At 40.5% G+C, this 24,631-nt stretch overlaps 1 protein-coding gene across 1 annotated transcript in view; it reads right to left on the bottom strand.

Moving 5' to 3' along the window:
* Positions 1-24,631, bottom strand: part of spock2 (SPARC (osteonectin), cwcv and kazal like domains proteoglycan 2) — a 288,070-nt gene that overhangs the window by 20,813 nt on the left and 242,626 nt on the right. The window contains exons 4-8 of the mRNA XM_051922933.1: positions 23,797-23,899; positions 19,574-19,688; positions 14,991-15,110; positions 11,971-12,189; positions 3,605-3,667 (exon numbers count right to left, since the gene is read on the bottom strand). Of these exons, the coding sequence (XP_051778893.1) occupies positions 3,605-3,667; positions 11,971-12,189; positions 14,991-15,110; positions 19,574-19,688; positions 23,797-23,899 (620 nt within the window). The remainder of the gene's footprint in view (positions 1-3,604; positions 3,668-11,970; positions 12,190-14,990; positions 15,111-19,573; positions 19,689-23,796; positions 23,900-24,631) is intronic.

Below are 24,631 nucleotides of genomic sequence, written 5' to 3'. Positions count from 1 at the left end.
AAGATGCAAAGAGGCAAAATTTTGAGCAGATGTGGCAAAGTCTAAGGAAAATGGACTGGGATGAGCTTTTTTAGAGACAGTCGAGGAGCAGTGGAACAGGTTTAAAAATGTTTTACATATAATGCAAGACAAATATATACCTCAATTTAGAATTAGTAGGAAATTAAAAAAAAAACATGTCAGTGGGTTAACAAAGAGTTGAAATAGAAGTTCCACAGGAAAAAACAGCTGTATAAAGCATATAATTCTAATAACCCCCCATATGACTAGCGTAGCGTGTATGAGAACATGAGGGCAACCATTAAGAAGGATATTAGGGAAGCTAAAAGGCAGTTAGTGAGGATTATAGCAGATAAGGCAAAATATGACCCGAAGAGATTCTTTCAGTATTTCAGTAGTAAATATTCAATCAAGGACATGGTGAAGTGCATTAGGAATAGTAAAGTGGAATTAAAAAATACAGACAGCGAAATAGCAGATGCTCTAAATTTTTCTCAGTAGATAACCTCCCAGTGGTAAAAGGGACTACTAAGAGGTACTGAGGGATTGGGAAATTGTAGAGGGAGAAGTACTGCTTCTCCCACAACTACTACTGCTACGAAGTCACTACACAGTGGGGGAATTTGGAAGGAATGGAAAATGGCAAATATTATCCTGTTATATAAAAAAGGTGACTGGGCAGATCCAAGCAACTATAGGCCAGTAAGCTTAATGTGTATCAAAGGTGAACTGATGGAAGAAATTATTAAGGATAAGATTGAGCAACATATGGCAAGAACAATTGTTTTACTGAACAGTGAGCATGTGTTCAGAAGAGTGCAGTCATGTTTTATAACATGCTGGAATTCTATGAGGAAGCAACAAAAGCATATGATCCAAATTACTTATCTTGACTTTCAGAAAGCATTTGATAAGGTGCCACAGCAAAGAATGGGCATCAAACTAAAAGAAGTGGGAGTTCAGGGTGTTGTGTGTAGATGGGTGCAAAATTGGCTCAGACACAGGAAGCAGAAGGTGATGGTGCGAGGAACCTTATCAGAATTGGCCGATGTTAAGAGTGGTGTTCCACAGGGGTCAGTGCTAGGGCTGTTCCTATTTTTAATATATATAAATGATTTGGATAGGAATATAAGTAACAAACTGTTTGAATTTGCAGATGATACCAAGATAGGTGGGTTGGCAGATAATCTGGAATCCGTTGAATCAATACAGAGGGGCTTGGACAGCATACAGGCTTGGGCAGATTTGTGGCAGATGAAATTTAATGTCACTAAATGTAAAGTATTACATGTAGAAAGTAAAAATCTAAGGTTTGAATACACATTGGGAGGTCTAAAAATCAAAAATACACTTGACACTATCAACTTCCAGACAGTGTTCAGAAGCGATTAATAAAGGCTAACAGAATGTTAGGTTATATAGAGTGCAGAGTACAAGTCCAAGGAGGTTATGTTCAAGCTTTATAATGATCTGGTGAGGCCTCATCTGGAGTACTGTGTGCAGTTTTGGTTTCCAGGATACATAAAGGACATAGCAGCGCTAGAAAAGGTCCAGAGAAGAGCGACTAGGCTGCTTCCAGGGCTACAGGGGTTGAATTATAAGGAAAGATTAAAAGAGCTGAGCCTTTACAGTTTAAGCAAAAGAAGATTAAGAGGTGACATGATTGAAGTGCTTAAAATTATGAAGGGCATTAGTACAGTGGATCAAGACTGTTATTTTACAATGAGTTCATCAAGAACACGGGGGGACAGTTGGAAACTTGTTAATGGTCTATTTTACACAAACATTAGGAAGTTTTTCTTTGCACAGAGGACTACAGACACATGGAATAAGCTACCAAGTAGTGTGGTAGACAGTAGGACTTTAGAGACTTTCAAAACTAGACTTGATCTTATTTTGGAAGAATTAAGTGGATAGGACTGGTGAACTTTGTTGGGGTGAATGACCTGTTCTCGTCTAGATTGTTCTAAAGTTCTAATCACAGGGGGCACACTCACGCTTCCTGGGTAATCATGTGAATAATTTAACAGAATAAACCTACCAGGACACAAGAACCTAAACAGTTACTGCCACTGCCCAAAACAAACATCTGCATAGGAAGCTGATACTTTGCCGACATTTTATTTACCCTTATTGAGAAGGCCATCTTGAAAGTAGCTTGCCGTTTTTGTTTTTAAAGACCAGTTCTTAGGTGCATTTTATTCTTCACAAAAATAATGGAGGTCTTGACATTTTGTACCAGTAACCATCATTTTTGTAGCGTAATGCTATTGTGAACTGCATGTGGCTGAATGCTTCCTGCTGTTAAGGAAAAGTGTGCTCAAAAGTTAATTTAATAAATCATCATGTGCTAATGGCGCAGTGTGTAGCGCTGCTGCCTCGCAGTTAGGAGACCTGGGTTCGCTTCCCGGGTCTTCCCTGTGTGGAGTTTTCATGTTCTCCCCGGGTCTGCGTGGGTTTCCTCCCACAGTCCAAAGACATGCAGGTTAGGTGCATTGGCAATTCTAAATTGTCCCTAGTGTGTGCAGGTGTGTGTGTGTGTGTGCCCTGTGGTGGGATGGTGCCCTGCCCAGAGTTTGTTTCCTGCCTTGCACCCTGTGTTGGCTGGGGATTGGCTCCAGCAGACCCCCGTGACCCTGTAGTTAGGATATAGCGGGTTGGATAATGGATGGATGGATCATGAGCTAATATGTACCTCAACATCACCCCCAAATGTAAATTCTACTCCTTAGGTATTCAACGACAACTACTGTGCCAGGAGAGAAACGCATTATGAAAAAAGACAAAGAGAGAGAGATTTGTATTTTATTATGGACTTCAGTGGCACACTGCAGAGACATGCTGGTGGCGGCATAATAGAGATTTGTAGAGTGTCATAGAAGAGCAGTCCCTGGTGTCTCTCCACATCCTGAACAATGCCAAGAACTCCAAGATATATCATAAGTGTTGCATTTATTATAAAATGTAAGAGACATTAGGGAGAAATAAACAACTAAAGAAAACTAAATATCAAAAGTTGTCTTTACAAGTTGTTGGATGGTTGATACAGTGGAGTGGCTTCCTCACCACCACCTCAGCATTCCCTCTCACCTGTCACCTCTCTCCCTCTATCAGTATGTCAGACAACCCAAAGCTTTAGATGTCCAATGTTTTAACTAAGAGAATGAGGTCCTGGTGGAATGGGAAATGGGAAAGGCCCACCTTCTAAATAAGGAGACAAACAAATTATGGGATTCAGGTATGCTACACAGCAGGACAGTGCTGCCATTGACCAAGAATGAAAACATGTAGCTCAACACATACAGTGGTGACCTGTCCCTTAAATGGTTACTCAGAGCACATTGATTCAGGGGGACTTAGTGCCACTTCTTGGCGTTCTGCCTACCCTGACATAAATGGAGGTTTTACAGCTGATTTAATTTGTTCTTTTAAAACCGATCCTTACCTGGCCATGCCCCTCATACCTGCTACTATTGTGCCAGTTACACACCTGGCATTCAGTTTACAAGACAAACTATATTTTAGAAGTTACTTATACTTCAGAAATATTGTCATTTGAATGGAAAGCTCTGTGACTGTCAAACACTGAAGAGTGTTAACTTACCAGGTTTCTTTTTTGCAACCTCTTGCACCTGGATTTTTTCCAATTCAGCTAGGCAGGGAGGTTCTGAAACACAGAAGAACATGTAGATACAGAATTCAGTTTCTGGCAGAAAATATTTGAGCACCAATAGCAGAAAAGTATCAATAAAATTAAATAAATCTGTCCATTGCTAAGATGACGAATTTTGTTATCTGATGACACAATGAAAAAAATATCTGATAGGAAGAGGTTTTTTTTTTTGCTTAATCAGTGTCAGGGTACTGTAATTGTTATGGTGAACCTTACTGCATTTTAGGTATATCGCATAAAATATCTTCAGAAATAACTGAAAATGTCTTGCACATCATAATATTTTATTTGGATTTCCAATGTTACACAACAAAACGCTATCTCATTTAACCTGCACTTACTTTTTTACAGAAGAAAATTAAATATGACATGGACAGTATTAAAAGTACACTTTCCGAATACTTACTTTTGGCAATGATGACAACCTCCAAAAGTTTCTTGCAGCCATCTGTAAGCTTCTGTCACTTTTCTGTTTACTTACTTTTCAGTTGTAGTTTGTACAAAATTCCTTTTACTTTAGCAGATTTCAGCACTTTGCAAAGGTTTTCGATTGGATTCTATTTTGCTTTTTCTTTTCACCACTGGTTTGTGCTTTTGACTAAGTGTTTTGGATCTTGCTCTAGGACCAATGATTTTTGACCGACAGTTTTCTGATACTGAGTAGCAGCTCTAAAATGCCCTGATATTCCTCTGATTTCATAATTCCCTCAATACATGCAAGGACTCCAGTTGCCAGATGCAGCAAAGCAGCCCCTCAACAATATGGAGCGTCGTCATATTTAATTGTAGGCAGGGTGTTTTTTTCTTTAAAAACTTAGTTTCATTGACTATAAACAAATTGCTGATCTGCGTTGCCAATGAGCTCTATTTTGGTTTCAAAAGTCCACAGAGTATTTTCCCAAAAGATTTTTGGTTTCTCTAGGTAGGTTTGGGCATGGCCGTTCCTTTTTATGCTTGTCTTTCGAGAGTAGGGTCCGCCTTGATCTTCACGTATAAATTTCTTCTCGGTTTAGTGTGTAGTGTATGGTATGCTTTTCAACTAACACTCCAGATCAGCTTTAAGCTCTCTGGAATTTTTATTTGGTATCTATTTATCAGTCTGCACCAACCTTTGAAACTTCGTTGATTAATTTTCCTGTTCCCCACAGGAGCTGGGAGGTGTTTGACACTACCATGAGCAGCAGACTTTTTAATAAAAACTTTGCAAACTGTGTAAAGAGGAATACCAAGGTCTTTGGAGATGGCCTTTTACCATTTTGCATTGTTGTTTCCTGATAATATTTTTTTCTGATGGTCTCGGACAATTGTCTTGTCTTTGTCATTGTCAAAAAGGAACAGGGAGTGAAAGTGACCTTTTTAAAATAATTAATGCCATCATTCATTGGTTAATTTATGCTATGAGAAAGTATTGAAAATCTATCGCAAGTCAGCCTAATTTCACTACAGTGAGAATCTAGTTCTTCTATTTGGACTGATTTGGATCATTCAGCTGTCTGATAGCAGCTTTTCTATTATTATACAATTTCCTTTTTCAATTATTATTATCTAGTTCTGTGCTTTTTTATCAAAGAGTGTATATAGACCAAAGCTATTTCAATGCCTAATTTTTTTCAGTAGATATTGTAAAATGATATATCTAAAATAAAATGGTATCAGTAATATTGACCACAGCCTCACATCCTGTCACATCATTCTTCACAGGAGTTAATGTCTGGTAACACACACAACAGCACTGCACTACAGTACTCCTCCATGAATTTTCAAAATGTGTAATACTATTACTGTAAAACAGGACAAAAAAAAGAAAGGATTTGTCTTTGACTGAGTTGTTCTTTACTGTTTGTGTTATTGTTCTTTATAATTATTAATATCCTGTACCATATTTAGGCAAGCTCATGCAAACTAAATCAGTAAACATACAACATACTGATACCAAGTAATCATCATACTCACAGCAATTCTCAAAAAAATAAATTAAAACAAAAAGATTTTTAATCATTAAGTTCATGTATTTCATAGCCTGCAGAAAGGCAGTGTTGTGAAATCTGGAAATACATTGCGCTTTGCTGATTGCTTATACAGCTTTTATTATGTCTTTTTGAATACATTATTGTTAAACAATACCAGATATTGGTTAAGATGGTCAGAAAAGGTTACAAAGTTCACAACAAAAAAAACAGTTGCCACCTGCGTGCACATAAGGGACAGTTAAAGGGCTTGAATAATTGTAATCTTCCCCTGGAAAGCCAGATGGTGCTTTTGACTAATGCCTCTTCTCTTCCTCTCTCTGCAGACTGGAAGACTGATAACCATGACACCTCTGATGTCACTTCCGGTTTCCACCTGCCGAGACCCACCTCTTCCTACCAAGATCATTTTTTACCAGAAGCAATGCCATGTTAGCTAGTCTGCTTTGGAGACTTGTATCGTTACAATGTTTCTTTTCTTTTTAAAATGCTTTACCTGCATTTTCTTTAAATATACAGGGTTAGCTTTCTAGGTGCCCCAAAGATTATTGTCCTTTTGTTACAGTGGCATAGTTGGCAGGATTCTGTGAACATTGCTGACAGATGGAGCAACAGGAGCAAGTACGTGCCATGACAGCAAAAATCTGGACTTTAGAGGTCCAGGTAAGGGAAGATTGGACACGGTATATGCTGAGGTGGAGGTTATGTATGAGATCCCATGCCACACTTCAACAAGAATAAGATTATCAGGTCCATCCCAGTTATTATTACCTTTACAATATGATGACGATATTGAGACATACTACTACCCATCATCACTGGGAAAATGCAAAGTGGCCACACATACTGGTGCCATTTCTCCAGGGTCTGGCTTATTATGACCTCGATGGGCAAGCTGCAGATGAGTACAACCAACTCAAGGCCGAGGTGTTGCTAAGATATGGTATCGGCACGGACCAGAGGCGAGGTCATGTAGAGAATGTCAGTTTGACCCTGAGTGGCCAGTGCACTACCAAGTCTTTGATTTATGAGGCAGAGTCAGGCACTGGTTAAAACCAGAAAAGTACTCTCTGAAGGAGATTGTAGAGATGGTCGCATGTGACTATGTCATGACTGCCCTCCCCAGGTTTTTTGCCCAGCCAATCTGTAGGCTTGAGATAAAATCTATGGAGGACATAATAGCAGTCCTTGGGCGACACCACACAGGTTCACAAACCAAGGATTCAAAACAGCCTGCTGATCACCAGCCAACCCAAACCTACTCGCAGCACCAAGTGCAGGGAGGAGGTTCACAACATCGCACCATTGTCCCAGTTTCAGTGAGCCATTGAATTGCAGTTGGGGGCAAGGAGAGAGGCACTGTCTAATGGGCAACCCTCTATTACTTCCGTTCACTGAGGTGGTTGTAGTGAATGAGCATACGGTTTACAGCACTTACAGATTCTGGCAGTAACATTTCCATTGTTGCTTGCCATTACGTAATTCTGCGACAGTGAGCACCAAGAGTGACCAGTCTGACCTGTATTCATGGGGAAACTCGATGGTATAGGTCCGCCAACTGTATCATTACAAACCAAGGGATAACCCATAAACTTAGGGTGGCTGTCATGTGCAAACCGCCCTATCCTATGATACTGGGGTGAGACTGGTCAAACATAAAAAGCGGAGTGACATGAACCACTCCAGGTAAAGTTCTGGGTCTTATTATAGACAGAAAATCACTGTCTCAAACTTTCCCCACACCGTGTCAGCAGTCGGAAATGGTACGTGTTCGCATAGCAACTTAGTATGACATGAATGACGTAACGCCATCTTGTACTGATGTCTCTACAAAGATTGACGGCGAGGCGTCTTGGGACATTGCTACGCCTATTGAGGTTGCTCCGGATCAGCATGTTACTTTAAATTTTCAATTTAGGCAAAGTCTGACTTCATTCAAAAAGGAACAGTGGAATGATGCATCTCTTAAGTTTGCCAAAAATGCAGTCATACTAACTGATGGCCAATGCAAACCTATCCCATGCCACTGGGGATAATGATCTCACCGGGGCTTAATAATGATCTGTTATATCATGTAGCAAAGCATGAGGACGAGGTAAGGTCATTGTTGTTAGTCTCACGAGCCTTTGCACAGTAGGTTTGTGAACTAGCTCCTAGGTGCCCATCTGGGAACTCAGAAGACCTTGGAGCTATTAACCAGTTACATTACTACCTCCTAGGATGTGAATTCACTCTGGTGATGGACCATGCACCCCTATAGTGGATGGTGTTTCATAAGGAGTTGAATCCTAACGTGACCAGGTGCTTCTTGGATTTGCAACAATTTTGGTTCCAAGCCATTCATTGTTGAGGCACTATCCACGAAAACGACAATGCTATATCCTGGGTTCACAACCTTGTGGTTTGGAATGCACGACCCAACTGGTATGGTCTAAGGTGGGGGGTGGGTGGTGGGCTATGGGGGTTTGGGTTATATGGGGTTAGCCTTCTAGGTGCCCCAAAAATCCTTAATGTCTAAGTGTCCTTTCATTACACAGTATAAAAGTAAAGCTGAATAAAATTTTACAGGTGTGTTAAACATTATTCCCTACATTGACTCATACTTTGCTCACAGAAATTCAGAAGTGCAGTAACTATACTATACTGTGAAGCTTTCATTTCCTTTTTCATACACTTTGTGCTAGCGCACACTGTGAATAAATGTACAGTATATGAAAAGAAGATGAACTGATGGATGTGTCCCTGCACTGGGCTGCTGCCACATCCAGGGCATATCCTTACCTTCCTCCCACAAAAGGCTCTGGTCCACTGTGACCCTAAATTTGATAAAGTGGATTTGAGATTGGAGTGTCTTGCTCAAGATAAGCAGGTTTGCAAAATGGATGGATGTTATGCTATAATATGATGTAGCCGAGGCCCTCCACCTTTGAAGAAACAATCAACGGAAAGTAGCACCCACATATATCTAGCTTGTCAAACTATCATGATTATCCATGGCCACCAAAAGGTACAATGTAAATAACTGCAATGTGACGGTAACAGGAACAAGGAAGAGGCTTCGTCCTTTCATTAAAGTATACTGTATTATGAATGAGTACACCTGCACATTATGTTGATTCTTCTAATAAGTGAGTCTCTGCCATGTTGCACTTTTGACTGTTTTAGCCTGCTGTGCTGCACATTTACATTTTATTTCCCAAGATGTCATGAATTATTCACTACTGTACTAAAAATACAGGCATCACATAATGCAGAATTGAAAGGCATGAGCCAAATTATGTCAATTTTGTCTAAAATAACATTTACAATTAATGTGTCTTCTGGATAATTCTAATCACATTAGAAAAAACATATATCCATACTCCTATAAAGAGACCACAACTAATCCATTTCCACTGTGAAATGATATACACATAAACATGTGCGTGTGTGTATGTACGTAAGTAGATGTGCGTGTGTGTGTGTGCATATGTGCGTGCTTGCGTGTATGTGTGCGTGCGTGCGTGGGTATGCATGCGTGTACACACAACCACATTCACGCACGCATTCACGTACATTCTGAGCAAAAGGCAAAGCTTTTGGCTTCCCGCAGAGACTTTAAAAGCCAGCTGGTTACCTGGCAACTAATGAGGCTGTGCCACAGGTGCTGATGAGCCTGATTAAAGCGTGAACTGGGAGGCAGGCCATTTCCAGGCATCTGGGGTCTTTACGCAGGCGCTGCACCAGAGCGCTTGACTACTTAACAAAATTGTACCATGATTATAGCTGGCTATAGTTAACCATTTTCATTGTGATTTCCCACACAGAATGACATGCCTCACTGAGGAATCGGTGATTACTGGTGGAAACACTAAGATTTTCTAAAGAACAGATACTTTCATAATCTTGCAGTCCCTTTATTATTTAATTTGATGGTGGAGATTATTTCTTTTCTATATTTTTCTGGTGGTAGTAGTATACTAGAAAGCAGTGCATGGCCACACTTATTGGGTGAGACAGTATATGATAGACAACACCATTTTATTTTTCACTTACATATACTTTAATATAGTTGACAACTCTGTATTGGAAATGGATGGATGGATAATGTACTGTAGTGTAGGTACTATATTGGTGTATGTTCAACACGTTAGCATTGACATCTGACAATGATTACACCCCATTTTGATTCCCAGTTGCAGTCTATTCTGTGTGAAGCTTCAATGACCCACCCATGTTTCTACCCAAAGGAGACAATGAATTGCTCCAGTATTAGTAAGTATGCCAAGTGACACACTGTTACTCTACAGTTGCTTAAGGTTGTTTTTTTATTCTTTGACACAACCAGTATAAGCTCAACTGTTCATGGCCCCTATAATGGACAAAGTGAATGAATGAATAATATAACAAGGATGGCACAGAGGTACAGAGTTTAGCTTTTGCACTGCACATCACCTGGGCCCGGTTTCACTGGCATCTGCAATTTGTGTGACATGTGCAAGATCTTGTATTACATTCTGCTGGAATAAGCATGTGTGTGCTTTGATGGACTGATGTACTCAATAGGGATGGTTCCTACTATTGTACCTAATGTTACCATGATATACTCTTGCCCTGCATGCCTCAATAATGGAATAAATCGGTTTGCAGTTTGGAAGGATACAAATATTATAATCCATCCATCCATCTTCCAAACCCTCTTAACCCCAGTAGGGTCACAGGGAAACAGTGGCTCTAGCATCAGGTTCAAGGCAGGAACCTTCACACACATACAAGCACACATCAGAGGCCAAGGTAGCGTCACCAGTCCACCTGACCTGAATGTCACTGGACTGTGGGAGGAAACCAGAGCACCCAAAAGAAACCTACATAGATGGAGAGATAACATGCAGCCGCTACACAGGGAGCACTTGGGACTTGAACCCCAGTCTCTTTACTGTGAAGCAGCAGTGCTATCACTGCACCACTGTAAAATAATATAATATAATAAAATAGAATAGAATATAATAAAAGGATGCCTTTCAAGTTTTGGCACAAAAATGAAATCAAACCTGAATGGAACAGCTGAGAATTATTGGCACACTAAATTAGGCCAATTTATACTTGCCAGTTTACTTAAACTGCAAGATACACAAACAATTACACTGAGAAAACCCAAAAGTATACGAAGTTCACACAAAGTGTGACTGGAACCTTTTTTTTTTTCTTTGCAAATTTCTTTTCAACTGAAAATGTTTACTCAAGCAGATTTTTAAATAGGCATTGAAATGTCAGATAAGTGAACTCCCACAACTTTGTAAGAATCCAAAGCAATCAAACATATGCCAGACTAAAAGTATGACATAAAGCAGACATGATTAGAAAAAGCACAGTAGAATAGTCACAGAAAGTGAAAAGCATCACCACATCATTGGCAGAAGCAGGTTTCGACTTCTAGCTTTTCGCTGCTAGTTGCTGTCAGCCTGGAATGGGCAAAATATAAACTGAAATTCTGTTTGCATCCTGCTAGAAATGGGTGTCATTACTTTTTTGTAAATACACTTGACTTGACCATACTCCGTGCCCGTACGCATCAGCTGCACGGTTGCCCTGCTGCCAAGAGTTGATTCTATAATAAAATAAAATAAAAATAGTAATAATTCCAAAATTCTTCACTTTTAATATATACCTGTAGTGCAGAGTTTCCGCGTAGTATATGTGTACCAAATTTCAGGCTACAGATAATTATTTGATTTTTGATCTTGACCATCCTGGGTTGACCTTTGACCTTGGAGGTCAATCATCACCCTGAAAGAGGACAGTAGAGGTCACGTAGTATATGTGTACCAAATCTCACATCAATAAGTCAAACGGTTTGTGAGCTACAGGTGGTTTAAAATCCTGAACAGACAAATGGACAGCCACGGTAGTGTATTATATAAGATGACGAAAATTAATAAACTATTGAACACACACACACACACATAAATAAATAAATAAATAAATAAAACTTTATAGTGTCTAGGTTGCTTAAATCATTAAAGGAACAAGCCTACACATGTGCGCACTTTGCTTATTGTACGGCCGAACTGACATACTGCATGTCTCTGCTGTCACCGGTTCATGCTAATTCCATTCTTGGCGAGATGGTGTTTTGGTGTTTCATTGTGTGATTGTCATTGCTTTTATTTATTTATTCATTTTGTAATCAGACTGAAAATCAGTATCATCATCTTTCCGTCTTTGCTTAGTCTTACATTTCTATAAGCTGTGTGGTGGTTTCAAAACAACACGATTTGAGCTTTTGACATTGTTACCAAAAAAAAAAAAAATGACATTGAGGTCACAATTATGATTCTGTGGCATACTTACTTTCTCTCCAAAAGCAGAAGCACCACTCAGCAGTTGAAACTTGTCCATCTTTGTATGCATCACAGGAGTTGAAAAAAGGCCGTATGCAGATTTCATACTTGTCTAGATTGATTGCTGTCAGCTCGGACTGGTCCAGATATAAATCGTTGTTGGTGTCCAGTTTGGAGAACATCCAGCCAATAGAATCCTTGCAACTGGCAACAAGACTCTTGTCTAGTGCTAAACAGAAAATGAAAATGTGATTATGCTGAAAAAATATGTTTACAGTATGTAGAAAGTGAAAATATCAGATTTGATTACACGATGTTTGGAAATAATGAATGTGGTGTGTGTCTATCACTGGGCACAGTCTCATTGACGTGCACAACCACATTCATTCATGACAGAATAATTTAACCTGCATATCTTTGGGATGTGAAAGGAAACTGAAGCACCGTTACAGAAACACAAACACCCCACCCACACACACAAATGGAGAGAAGGTGCCAACATCGAGCACAGGGAAAGTGCTCAAGATTTGAACACAGGACTCTGGAGCGGTGAGAGTGTAACGCTACCAACCATTCCACTGTGCCATCTCATTTATTATTAAGGGTTCCTAATTATAGCTAATCCATAGACCATCGTTGATGGTGTTCATTGATGGGTAAGGTCCATCCATCCATCCATCCATCCATCCATCCATCCATCCATCCATCCATCCATCCATCCATCCACTTCTGCTTATCCGAGGTCGGGTCACGGGGGCAGCAGCTTGAGCAGAGATGCCCAGACTTCCCTCTCCCCGGCCACTTCTTCTAGCTCTTCTGGGAGAATGCCGAGGCGTTCCCAGGCCAGCCGGGAGACATAGTCCAACCAGCATGTCCTGGGTCTTCCCCGGGGCCTCCTCCCGGTTGGACGTGCCCGGAACACCTCACCAGGGAGGCGTCCAGGAGGCATCCTGATCAGATGCCCGAGCCACCTCATCTGACTCCTCTCGATGTGGAGGAGCAGCTGCTCTACTCTGAGCTCCTCCTGGATGACGAGTTTCTCACCCTATCTTTAAGGGAGAGCCCAGACACCCTGCAGAGGAAACTCATTTCAGCCGCTTGTATTCGCGATCTCGTTCTTTTGGTCACTACCCATAGCTCATGACCATAGGTGAGGGTAGGAACATAGATCGACTGGTAAATTGAGGGCTTTGCCTTACGGCTCAGCTCCTTATTCACCACAACAGACTGATGCAGAGCCCGCATCACTGCGGACGCCGCACCGATCCGCCTGTCGATCTCACGCTCCATTCTTCCCCTCACTCGTGAACAAGACCCCGAGATACTTGAACTCCTCCACTTGGGGCAGGATCTCGCTCCCAACCCTGAGAGGGCACTCCACCCTTTTTCGGCTGAAGACCATGGTCTCGGATTTGGAGGTGCTGATTCCCATCCCAGCCACTTTACACTCAGCTGCGAACCGATCCAGAGAGAGCTGAAGATCATGGCCTGATGAAGCAAACAGGACAACATCATCTGCAAAAAGCAGTGACCCAATCCTGAGTCCACCAAACCAGACCTCCTCAACACCCTGGCTGCACCTAGAAATTCTGTCCATAAACCTTATGAACAGAATCGGTGACAAAGGGCAGCCCTGGCAGAGTCCAACTCTCACTGGAAACGGGTTCGACTTACTGCCGGCAATGCGGACCACGCTCTGACACCGGTTGTACAGGGACCGAACAGCCCTTATCAGGGGGTCCGGTACCCCATACTCCCGGAGCACCCCCCACAGGATTCCCTGAGGGACACGGTCGAACGCCTTTTCCAAGTCCACAAAACATATGTAGACTGGTTGGGCAAACTCCCATGCACCCTCCATGTCTCTGCTAAGGGTGTAGAGCTGGTCCACTGTTCCGCGACCAGGACGAAAACCACACTGTTCCTCCTGAATCCGAGGTTCGACTATCCGATGGACCCTCCTCTCCAGAACCCCCGAATAGACTTTTCCAGGGAGGCTGAGGAGTGTGATCCCTCTGTAGTTGGAACACACCTTCCGGTCCCCCTTCTTAAAGAGACGTGTCAACCAAGACAGTCCTACAACATCCAGAGCCTTGAGGAACTCCGGCCGTATCTCATCCACCCCCGGGGCCCTGCCACCAAGGAGTTTTTTGACCACCTCGGTGACCTCAGTCCCAGAGATGGGAGAGCCCACCTCCGAGTCCCCAGGCTCTGCTTCCTCATTGGAAGGCATGTTAGTGGGATTGAGGAGGTCTTCGAAGTACTCCCCCCACCGACCCACAACGTCCCGAGTCGAGGTCAGCAGCGCACCATCCCCACCATATACAGTGTTGACACTGCACTGCTTCCCCTTCCTGAGACGCCGGACGGTGGACCAAAATCTCCTCGACGCTGTCCGAAAGTCGTTCTCCATGGCCTCCTCAAACTCCTCCCACGCCCGAGTTTTTGCCTCAGCAACCACCAAAGCTGGGTAATGTATGGGTAATGGCTATTAATGGTTAAGGTACTAAGACTTTTTGTGTGCATGCAAAAGTTTTCCTCTTTTTATCTATTTACTAATTATACTTTTTCAATTATAATTGTCTGTCTCCACAGAACTGGGCGTAAAGCAACAACCAAACCTGAGCCAGGTGCCAGTCCACTGCAAGGTGCACACATAACTCTTGCTCACATCTGAGAATAGTGAATCAAACGTTTCCATATTTGGCAATTGGTAGGAAAGTGAAATGTCTATGGAAAACGTGGAGAGAACTGTACACTGTAGTTCCTGAGCAGTGATTTCACCACACATCTCTGAAAGTGTTAAGCAGCAGATCTAGCCACTATGTCAACTCTCCAGTTAATAGAACAACTATCAATACTTAAAAACTGGAGACAATCGTGTGAAACGTAAAGATGACTAAATCCATGAGATAATGATCCTAAACCCCCCTTTAAAGAGAACAGTCAGCCATGTACATTCATCTGCAGGCAGCTACAGTGTGCACCCCATGGTGCCCTGCACCACACCCTTGGGTGATGCCCCCTCACCTGTTGTTGTGCTCACGCCAGGTTTTCCAGAGTTGTTGTGTTTGCTGTTTTCATGTAGCAGCTGGAACCAGTCTCTGAGGCGATCACCCAGGTCTGCTAGATCCTGGCCTGTGCAGCTCTCTGAAACAAACAAGAAGAACAATGGTCTTATCTCTGATAAGGAAAACTTGACTACTGCTTTGTCTCCCAGAGAGACTCTTCTTTGACATATGAGCAAGAGACAATTTTCAACTCTCTTGTACCAAGCATCCTTGAACTACTTTCATATTTAGCATAAGCTTGACAGATCAGAACAGTCTTTGCAAAAACAAATTCACAGTAGACCTTTCGATGGGTTGATTTAATTTATCCCAGGCAAATACTTACATGCTTTTGAGTTAAATCTAGAAATTCAAAAATGAAATGCCTGATGCCAAATCTGTCATTTTAGTATGTTTAATATGTGAACCTTTTATCTATTTTACTGTATTAACTAGTGATGGGCATAAAAAGAATCAGAAGGCCATACGAATTCTGAATGGCTAACCCAAATGAATAATTGACCTATTTGTTACATACATTGTATTTGCCTATACTAGCCAATTGTATGTTTATTTTTATCTTCTGAGTTGCTTCATACATCATTTCCCCACTGTATATCTTGCCAGGTGGTAGTGCTAGAAGGGATTTTCATGTAAGTTACAAAGTAAATCTTCACCTTAGTTTAACTACAAATTGGCTAGTAGGCTTCTAGAGGTAAATCATACAGGAGCCAGACTCGACTTTTAAACACCAGGCTCTTTTACAGAACGAGTCACTTGCCAAAATCAAACAAAATGATGTTATGGTAAAAGACGAGCTTAAGGACCTCATTCTGTCTCTGTATCATGGCTTGACAACACTTTTGCAAGACATGTAGGGAAATAAATGCAGGGCATTGCAATTAAAGTAAGCACACGCTGTGTGTCACCTGCAGTTCATAAGGAAGAATTTAAAAGGTCAACAGATGTGTTCCTGTATGCAGGAATTTGCGGGGGGTCCAGGGGGCCTGAAAAGCACTTCTAGCTGCATGTTCCCATATTCGTTTCTTCCCATTTACTGTATTACAAAAATCTTTTTTGTTACTTGTGATCTCTATCAATTAGGATAATAATTTACTTAGCTAAGACCTTTACATTGCTATTAGTTTCCTCATGTATGAAACAGTAGACCCATTAATGGAATATATAGCGACATCAGTCTGAGAGCTGCGTGCTACTATTGGCTTACACACATATGTATGAGTAAGAAACAAAACTTCACAACATTTATATACCATTGCACGACACCACAGATTGCCTGATGATGCAATCAAAGAATGGAACTGTCTTTAAAGAATAAAAAAGTTACTACTATGCGACATCCACTATATACTTCTTTGCTATTATATAAAGACACTATGATATACTTTCAGAATGAAACTTGTTGAGTAACTTTCAAGGTTACAAGTGAATTAATTAAACAAAACTTGACATCCCTTTTTAGATCAATTGTAATCTTAAGGACTATCAACAAACAATAAACATTCTGATGATTTAAGTCTCCCAGAACAGTAAAGTTTCATTAACTATGCTGTTCAGATCAAAACAGTACAGTATACTGTACATCTGAGACAGTTAAACAAAATCCACTGGAGGTATAAATCTGCTCATTCTGCTGGTGGTTAAGGTGTTCCACACTGTCATGATCGTAAGTTACTGGTTGTATTATAGTATTTTGTATTGTTCAGCACTCTTCTTCTTCTTCCTCTTCCTCTTTTCCCACTTCTGTGTGGTTGATGTGCTTGGTAAACCCTCTCCAAAATAGCTCGGTCCTGCACCCCCTCGCCAGTCAAGGCCTTTTCCTTCCAATCTTCCTTTACTTTATCGAAAGCCACAGTGGGCCATGAGGCCCAGTAATGAGAAACAAATCTGAATGTCAATGAACCAAATGATTTTTTGTTTTTTCTTCTAAAGTATACACAGTATAAAACCAAACTATAAAAATTTGGAAAAAATTATTTAAAATTAGAATAATTTTTAAGTAAATTTAAAGAAAAACTTTTACTATTTATAAAGGTGTATACAACTGTGTGATAATGCTGAATATACTCGTACAATAACATTCCACCAAATTAAGGAGAAAAATAATTTTTACTCCTCAGTTTTATAATATAACTGATTATGTATTTAAAAATGCAGGACATCAACAAGCCAGTAAGGGTCCGTTATCTTCTAGATTAAGTTTATTTTTACACCCTTGCTATTCCCATTCAGGCAGTACTGTCTGAGTTGCACTGTCATTTGACTGCGCTTTGGAGGTATGGGACTCAGGGCTTGCAACTGCGCACCATTCAGTCCTGGTTGTGTCAGCCTCATTAATAATAAGTTGAGGACTCCACCAAAGTTTCACCTGTGCTCCCTCCTGTTTTTCATTTGCATAGACAGAATATAGAGATTCAACCAAGGCTTGAAAATCAGCAAGGCTAGGGACTTCAAGGACACATTATAGCATTTGGCATTTTTTTCTTTTCAACTTTATCTTCCTCTAAGTGGGATATAAACAGTTCTTGAAGAGAATCAGCACCTCTAAATCCAAGGCCGTGCTTCTTTGCCAGAAATCACTGGCTTAATGCTTGAAGGTGAGGAGCAGAAGCTGCCCCAAACAGATGAGTCAAAGCACTTGATTACAGATTAGGGTAGTTGGGATTCACCAGCATATTGGTAACAGTGGCAATAGCACTGGAGGTGATGAAGCAGGAGACAAGACCTTGGACTGATTTATCAATTCATGAACAGAGTACATACTTAATCTCACCTAATGATCTCTGTCTAGTGATTTAAAGAATGAGGTTGTGAGTACTAGTGGCTAAAATGAACAGTTTTCTGAGGCAGGTTTTTCTTAAACTATTTGGGTTGTGGGTTGCAAGTTACATGTTATATTAAATGGGAATGTGTTGTGGACGGTTTACGAAGTGGGGCACCACAGGTTGATCAAGCACAACTGACATTGCTCCGACAATTATCCTCATCCCAACCCCAGCTCTGAGGATTGATAAGTGATTCTGTAAGGGGGACATTCTGATGATCGTCAGGGCATTTCACAATTGATTGAGTCTCAAAGACAATAAGAAGATCAAGATTGGGCCACAAGAAAACAAAAAAGTTAAAGAGAGTTAAGGAGCTATCTCTCCATAAGAGCTTGAGAAACTTGTCACTTTGGAATACAACAGTTGTTACTCTTCCAGGCCACTCAACTCTGCTACTGATGGTGCCTATTGATCTCACCTCTACATGGCATCAAATCTCAATCCAGACTCTTTTCACATGTAACTCCTAGCTGGTGGAATGAACTGTCCACTGCCATTCGAACTTCTGACTCCTTCAATGTGTTTAAGAGGCTCTTGTTTGGTGAATTTTTGTCTAATTGATATTAGCTGCTAGGAATTGTAACTAGCTTATACTTTGTTCTGAGTCCTTCACAAGTGATGATCAAATTGTAAGCTTGTCCTGTTCCTAAACAGCTTCCCAGACTGATGTTTACTTGACTGTGTTGACCTCTTATGTAACCACTTTGAATAAAAGCATCTGCTAAGAAAAAAAATGTAAACGTAAAAGCTCTGAGATGACATAAGCGAGAGGTAGTTTAGGCATCTAGAGAGGATTACCCAGTATGCCTCCCACAGACAGGTGTACCAGATAGAGACCACTAGAAAGAGACTAATGAGTAGAAAAGGGACATGCTATATGCTGGAGATAATTGTCAGCTCTCCTCAGTACGTTGCAGCTAGAAGTCTTGCCAGGAAAAACAGAGGTAATATACAATACGGCGAGAACTCAGGGCTGTTGGGACTACCTGACATTTTAGTCTCAGTTTACTTACAATTGTAAGGAAAAAGGCTAAGGTACTTGTATCTGAAAATGTCTTCATGATAATATATTGTAGAACAGATACACAAAAAATTTAGAACATTCAAGTCAGAAATGTTCTGCTTCTTTTTACTTCCGCTTACTTACAACCAATAGATACATCATGTTGCATATTTATTTGCAATTTTAGAAAAAGCTTAGTTGATTACTAAACGTCACACTAGGAATCTTAATGGAGATTTGGAAATACAGCCTTGTCATTTCATAAATGATATCAGAACACAAGGAAAAAAACAGAACAACGTTAATGTGATAATTCTTTAAAAAAAACAATGTTTATATTTAAAATTTGAAACCTTAATCCTAAACCACTAATTGGCATTGGCTTATCTAAGTAAATTGTCCATTAAATTAAATTAATCAAAGCAAGCCTGAGAGATCTAAATAAATTCTTAACTTCGATGGTACAAAATGCTGCACATCTTGAGGCATCTTTCCAAGTAAATAATTCATTAAATTGAGTTACACTGCCTTACTGTGATGAATTTAGATTAAACCTAGAAACAGTCCTCCCTAGTTTCCTTTTTTAAGAGCACTGATGTTAGAGGTGTCATAGAATCAAATGAACACACGTGATAGTGTTGTTTTCATCTTCTAAGCCCCTGAGCATTTCATTACACAACTACATTTACATTCACTAAGGAGGGTTTCACTAACCGTGCTTCTCGCTATCATCCAGGGACATTGTAGGCTCTGTTATACAGGGGCATTGCCCTGTGCAGGCCACCGTCAACTGCTTTCCACTTAAGCAAGACTGCTGTTCCAGTTTACACTGAAAATAATGCAAACGGAGACATTAAAAATCACAAAAGGCAGAAACAATGAAACAAAATATAATACATTTAGAGAACACATTCTAGTTTCTGCTTACTGTACTGTACTGTAAAGTGCATTTAAGATAAGCTGGCATTGTGTATGGATTGTGTAACTTAAACATTTATACATTAAAAAAGGCAATTCAAGGCAGGCTGTAGATTCTCATGAGACGCTGGAGGTATTTATAATACAGCAGCTTTTAAGAATAAAAAAGATGAAGTAAATTTATATATTTAAAATGTTAATATTTACCAATCTGTCACAGAAAATCTCACGAACCACTGGGTGTTTCGCTCTGATCTTGGTCTTAAATGAGAGCTTATGATGTGATAGACATAACACGACCCATGACTTATAGGTGAAGGGGTAATTGGCCTTTGGGTCATTCTTATGGCAAACAGCATGGCCATGGACCATAGCTGACAAGAAAAGAATAGCAGTGCGGTCATGCACCATTGCTGATAGGAAAAGAATTGTGGTGACATCTGCTGACAGATGTCAGGCTGACTGATTGTTTTCATTGCAAACGTAAGTCAGATACTTTGAGTGCAAAAGAAAGTCATACAAAACCAAGGAATTAGAGGCCCGGGCTTCCTCCGCCACGTGATTGGACTTCGAGTCCTTCCTATTTAAACTACAGCAGCTTTTAAGAAGAAAAAAGATCAAGCAAATGTATGTATTTATAATGCTAAGGGTTATCAGGTGAAAACTCATGACCCACTAGGCCTTGTATTTTGATCTTTGTCTTAAATGAGAACTTAAGACGTGACACAATTAACACAACCAATGAGGTAAGGAGGTAATTGGCTCTCAGGTCGTTCTCATGGCAAGAGGGGTGTGGCCACGCAACATGGCTGACAAGAAAGAACAGTGGCATGAAAACGTGGAATGGCTGACAGGAAAAGAACTCTGATGACATCTGTGCAAATTGGACAGGTCAACTACCGGTAATTGTTTGCACTGCAAATGCAAGTCATACACTCTGAGTGCAAAAGAGAGTTATACCCACCATTAGGGCATGAAAAAGGTGGCAGCACCGTCAGGAGAGTGACCTGGGGTGCTGTGTTTCATAAGAAATGCTTGAACCATCCTTCTTTGAGGTCCAGAGGTCTGAGTGTTGTCTAGTGTAAAAATAAAACTCAACTTTACTGAATAATAATAGTTCCTCTTCACCTCCATCTTATGCCAAGGATGCTTTCACCCCTGCATAAAGGAGAAAGAAGGGTCATGGGTGACTCAGAATGCTGGCAGGTCTCCCCCAAACCTTTGGGTAGCAGAAGAAGCTTTCAATGCAGAACTCTGTTATATACTACTCTTCATTTATTTTTTGTCTTAACTTTGATCATGCCTATTTGCTTACTTTGGTCTGTTGTTTGAATATGTTTGTCTATTGGCATTATTCTGGGTGCGGATAGTCGCAGTGAGGATCCCCCAATCTATTACCCAAATATTAAGTCTTCTAGGTCAGCCACTTGTGATTTTTCCTATGTTACAGATGTTTCTGGCACTAACCCCTAAGCACCAACCCCTAAATGCATTTTCATGGCATTCCAGTAGATGGTGCTGTACAGACTCTTGCACACACAGTTGTGTCTTTCAATGTATTATCACAGTGCACCATTTATCTGATGTAAAGCTAGTAATAGTAAACCATCTCCTATAAGGTTAGATACCTAGAAAGAGAACTAGAAAGGATTTTCAAATGTTTGGACTGATTACAGTAGTTATAGCTACATATAAGCAGTTACCTTTGTAAAGCATTAACAATAAATTTCCATCAAGCAATATAGGAAAAGCTTACATGTTAAATTAGCTTTTACAACTGCCATGGTATAATGAGTGTATGTCTGTGTAGGTTTATTACAATTGTGGTTCAAATTTATTTCTAGGCTTCTCAGTGCAGCTATAAGTTTGTGCAACCTCAGAAAGTTCCAAAATGAATACCCTGAACAGACAAACACACACACAAGGCCAGTCCAGTTTTGCCAGTTAACCCAGCAAACGTCTTTGGAATGTGGGAGCAAACCAGAGCACTTGGAGAAAACTCACCTTAACAGGAATCAGACTCACGACCATGGAGGTGTAAAAACAGCAGAGCTAACTACTGTGCCTGCCTTTAATTGTTATAATTTAGTTTTATATTTTATTTTAATAGTTAAAATATTCTATGAAATATGTACTACTGAAAAATATTCATTATTTTTTACATTTTTTGTGAATAATGAATAGGAAGGGCAGCATGTGTACTGGTGCAGTGGTTAGCTCTGTTGCCTTACACTTCCAGATTCCTGGGTTTAAATCCTGGTCCAGGCACTGAATTTGTCGAGGTGGCATATTCTCTTCATGGATGTTTGTGTTCCTCTTTTTACGCCAGTTTCCCCACCATATCCCAAAGGGGGTACATGTTTGAGACTGGTGACCCCAAATTGGCCCTGTATGATAAAATATGTGTGTGAATGACTGTACCCTGTTATGGATATGGGCCTTGTCCAGAGTTGATAGATAGGCACCAGCTCCTCAAAACCATGGACTGGATAAAAGGATTAGATAAAGGACGTATGAACCAATGGATGAATAAAAAAGAAAACTACCAAATACCCTCAATATACTGCAATAGAATTATAAATATGAGGATGGAATATGGACTTGTAAACAAAGCCATTTGTTGCACTTTAGTTCAAGTTGGAGATATAACAACACTAAAAAATGTCAAAAGAAACAGTTATCTACATGGCTGCTCTGAAAGGGTTGCATAAAAGATGAAGTGGTATGAGGTGTAGTCTTCAGGAGGCAAGCATGACCTTTGTTTGTAGAGAGTGTGTAAGGAGGAGCAGAATGCTTATATAGTAAGTTTACAGTATGGCAATGAAGTTGTGTTGGAGAAAGTAGGGAAGTTCTGCTATGTAGGTGATATGTTGAGTGAAGATGAAGGTGCAGGTACAGCAGAGATAGTCAGGATGAGAAGTGCATAGAATAAAATCTGGGAGCTGTTCCTATTTTGACTTGTAAAGGAGTCTTTCTTGCATTTAACAGAAAAGGTTATGAAGGCTGTGTGAGGAGCAGTATGCTATATAAAAGCAAGACATGGCCAGCAAAGGTGTAACATGTAGCAAAAGCTGGAAAGAACAGATAAGAATGAATGTGTGGAGTGTCACAAAGTGAGAGAAAGATGAATGCTGAGTTGAGAGAAAAATTTGATTCTGGAGGCAATAGGTATTGAGCTGAGGAGAAACAGACTAAGCTAGTTTGGAATGAAAGGCAGAGGAGGATTTGGTGAAGAATTGCACTAATGTGGAATAGGAAAGGATGAGGCCCAAAAGAAGGCCAACGAAGGTAAGGTTGGGTGTGATGTCAGAAGATATTAAAAGAACATGTTTCACCCCATTTATGTTATATATAAATATGTTTCAGCTCAGGTTGGACAGTTTGGAGATAAAGTCAGAGAGGCGAGATTACGTTGGTTTGGACATGTGCATAGGAAAGATGCTGGGTATATTGGCAAAAAAGATGCTAAAGATAAGGGCTGCTGGGCAAGAGGAAAAGAGGAAGGCCTAAGAGAGGGTTTATGGATATGGTGAGAGAGGACATGCAGGTGATGGGTATGACAGAGCAAGATGCAGTGGACAGAAAGATATGGAAGAAGATGAACCGCTGTGGCAACCCCTAACAGGAGCAGCTGAAAGAAAAAGAAGATGTTTCACCCCAAGTGAAAACCAATAATAATGATGACAGAAGGTAATATTTGTGTTTGTTTCTGCAGGTTTCACTCCCTCTGCCCAAAGAAATCTCACATTGTTCAACAAGGGTGCAATCTTGCAGCGGAGCACCCATGTTCATTTGACCTTGGCTTCAACTAGACTAAGGGCAGGGTGCTGCTCTGTGCGTGTTCACATTACCCACGAGCCATTGCGAGGGTGCTATATTGTGTCAGCTTCTGTCCATTGTTTTCAAATTTTCAAATTTCCTTTGCCTTTTGATTCACACTTATGTATTTTTATATTTTTATTTTATCAGTGACTTGCTGCTGTGCCCTCCTCTTTACCCATAATGTACAACTGACATACCTGAGAAGCGTAGTTATGACCATCTGAACCACATACAGGGGCAGAAGCAGACACTGGACAGGATTTGCAGTTCTCATGTGGCTTCAATGCAGGCTGTTTGATTCTAGGCAGTAATAAAAAGGGAACAATTGTAATTGGTATTTGTGCTTCTCTTTGATTACGAATTAAACGGAAACAAGCAAACCAATCACAGTGAAGCACTAGGAGAGAAACAAACAAATCTGCAAACAAGGTGCCAAAGGCTCATGCCATGTTGACACAGCAGCATAAGACTCATCCAAGGTGGGAGAGAGTGTCAGGTGAGCCGTGTTGGATTCATGGTTCAGGTGTACTATGTATGCATCTTGACCTGGAGATATTCACGGTATCACAGAAAACTGCTGTCAGAAAACAAAACTAGGCTAATTGAAAAGAAGGGAAAAAGAGTTTCAACCACCACTTTTAATGAAGCTAGGAGTGGAATTGCTGTCTCCTTTTCCTCTGTTTAGATTTCCAGAGCATGCTGGGAAAAAGCGGCTGGTAAATTAGCAGCATTCCCCAGGGATTTTTTTTTTTTTTTTTTTTACTGTGACGTTTGTTATTGAATAATAAAACCTTTATTTCTACAAACAGCATTTGCAGCTGTGGGTTTTTGAATGCAGGCAAGTAAATTATCTTTCCATTAAGACACTGCAGATTATCTTTGCAGCATTTTAGTGTAACAAAATTAACTCAATCTGGTAAGTATTTTCATAAGAGGCAGTCAATCAACAGAATCGATGAGGCCCACTACTACTACTGAAAGAATCTCTTCCTTCATGAATACATTTGAGCTTTTTAAAAATTGATTTCTGGC

This window comes from Erpetoichthys calabaricus, chromosome 2 (assembly GCF_900747795.2).
Source record: "Erpetoichthys calabaricus chromosome 2, fErpCal1.3, whole genome shotgun sequence".
Lineage (NCBI taxonomy): Eukaryota > Metazoa > Chordata > Cladistia > Polypteriformes > Polypteridae > Erpetoichthys > Erpetoichthys calabaricus.
This window is presented reverse-complemented; position numbering and strand designations above follow the sequence as displayed.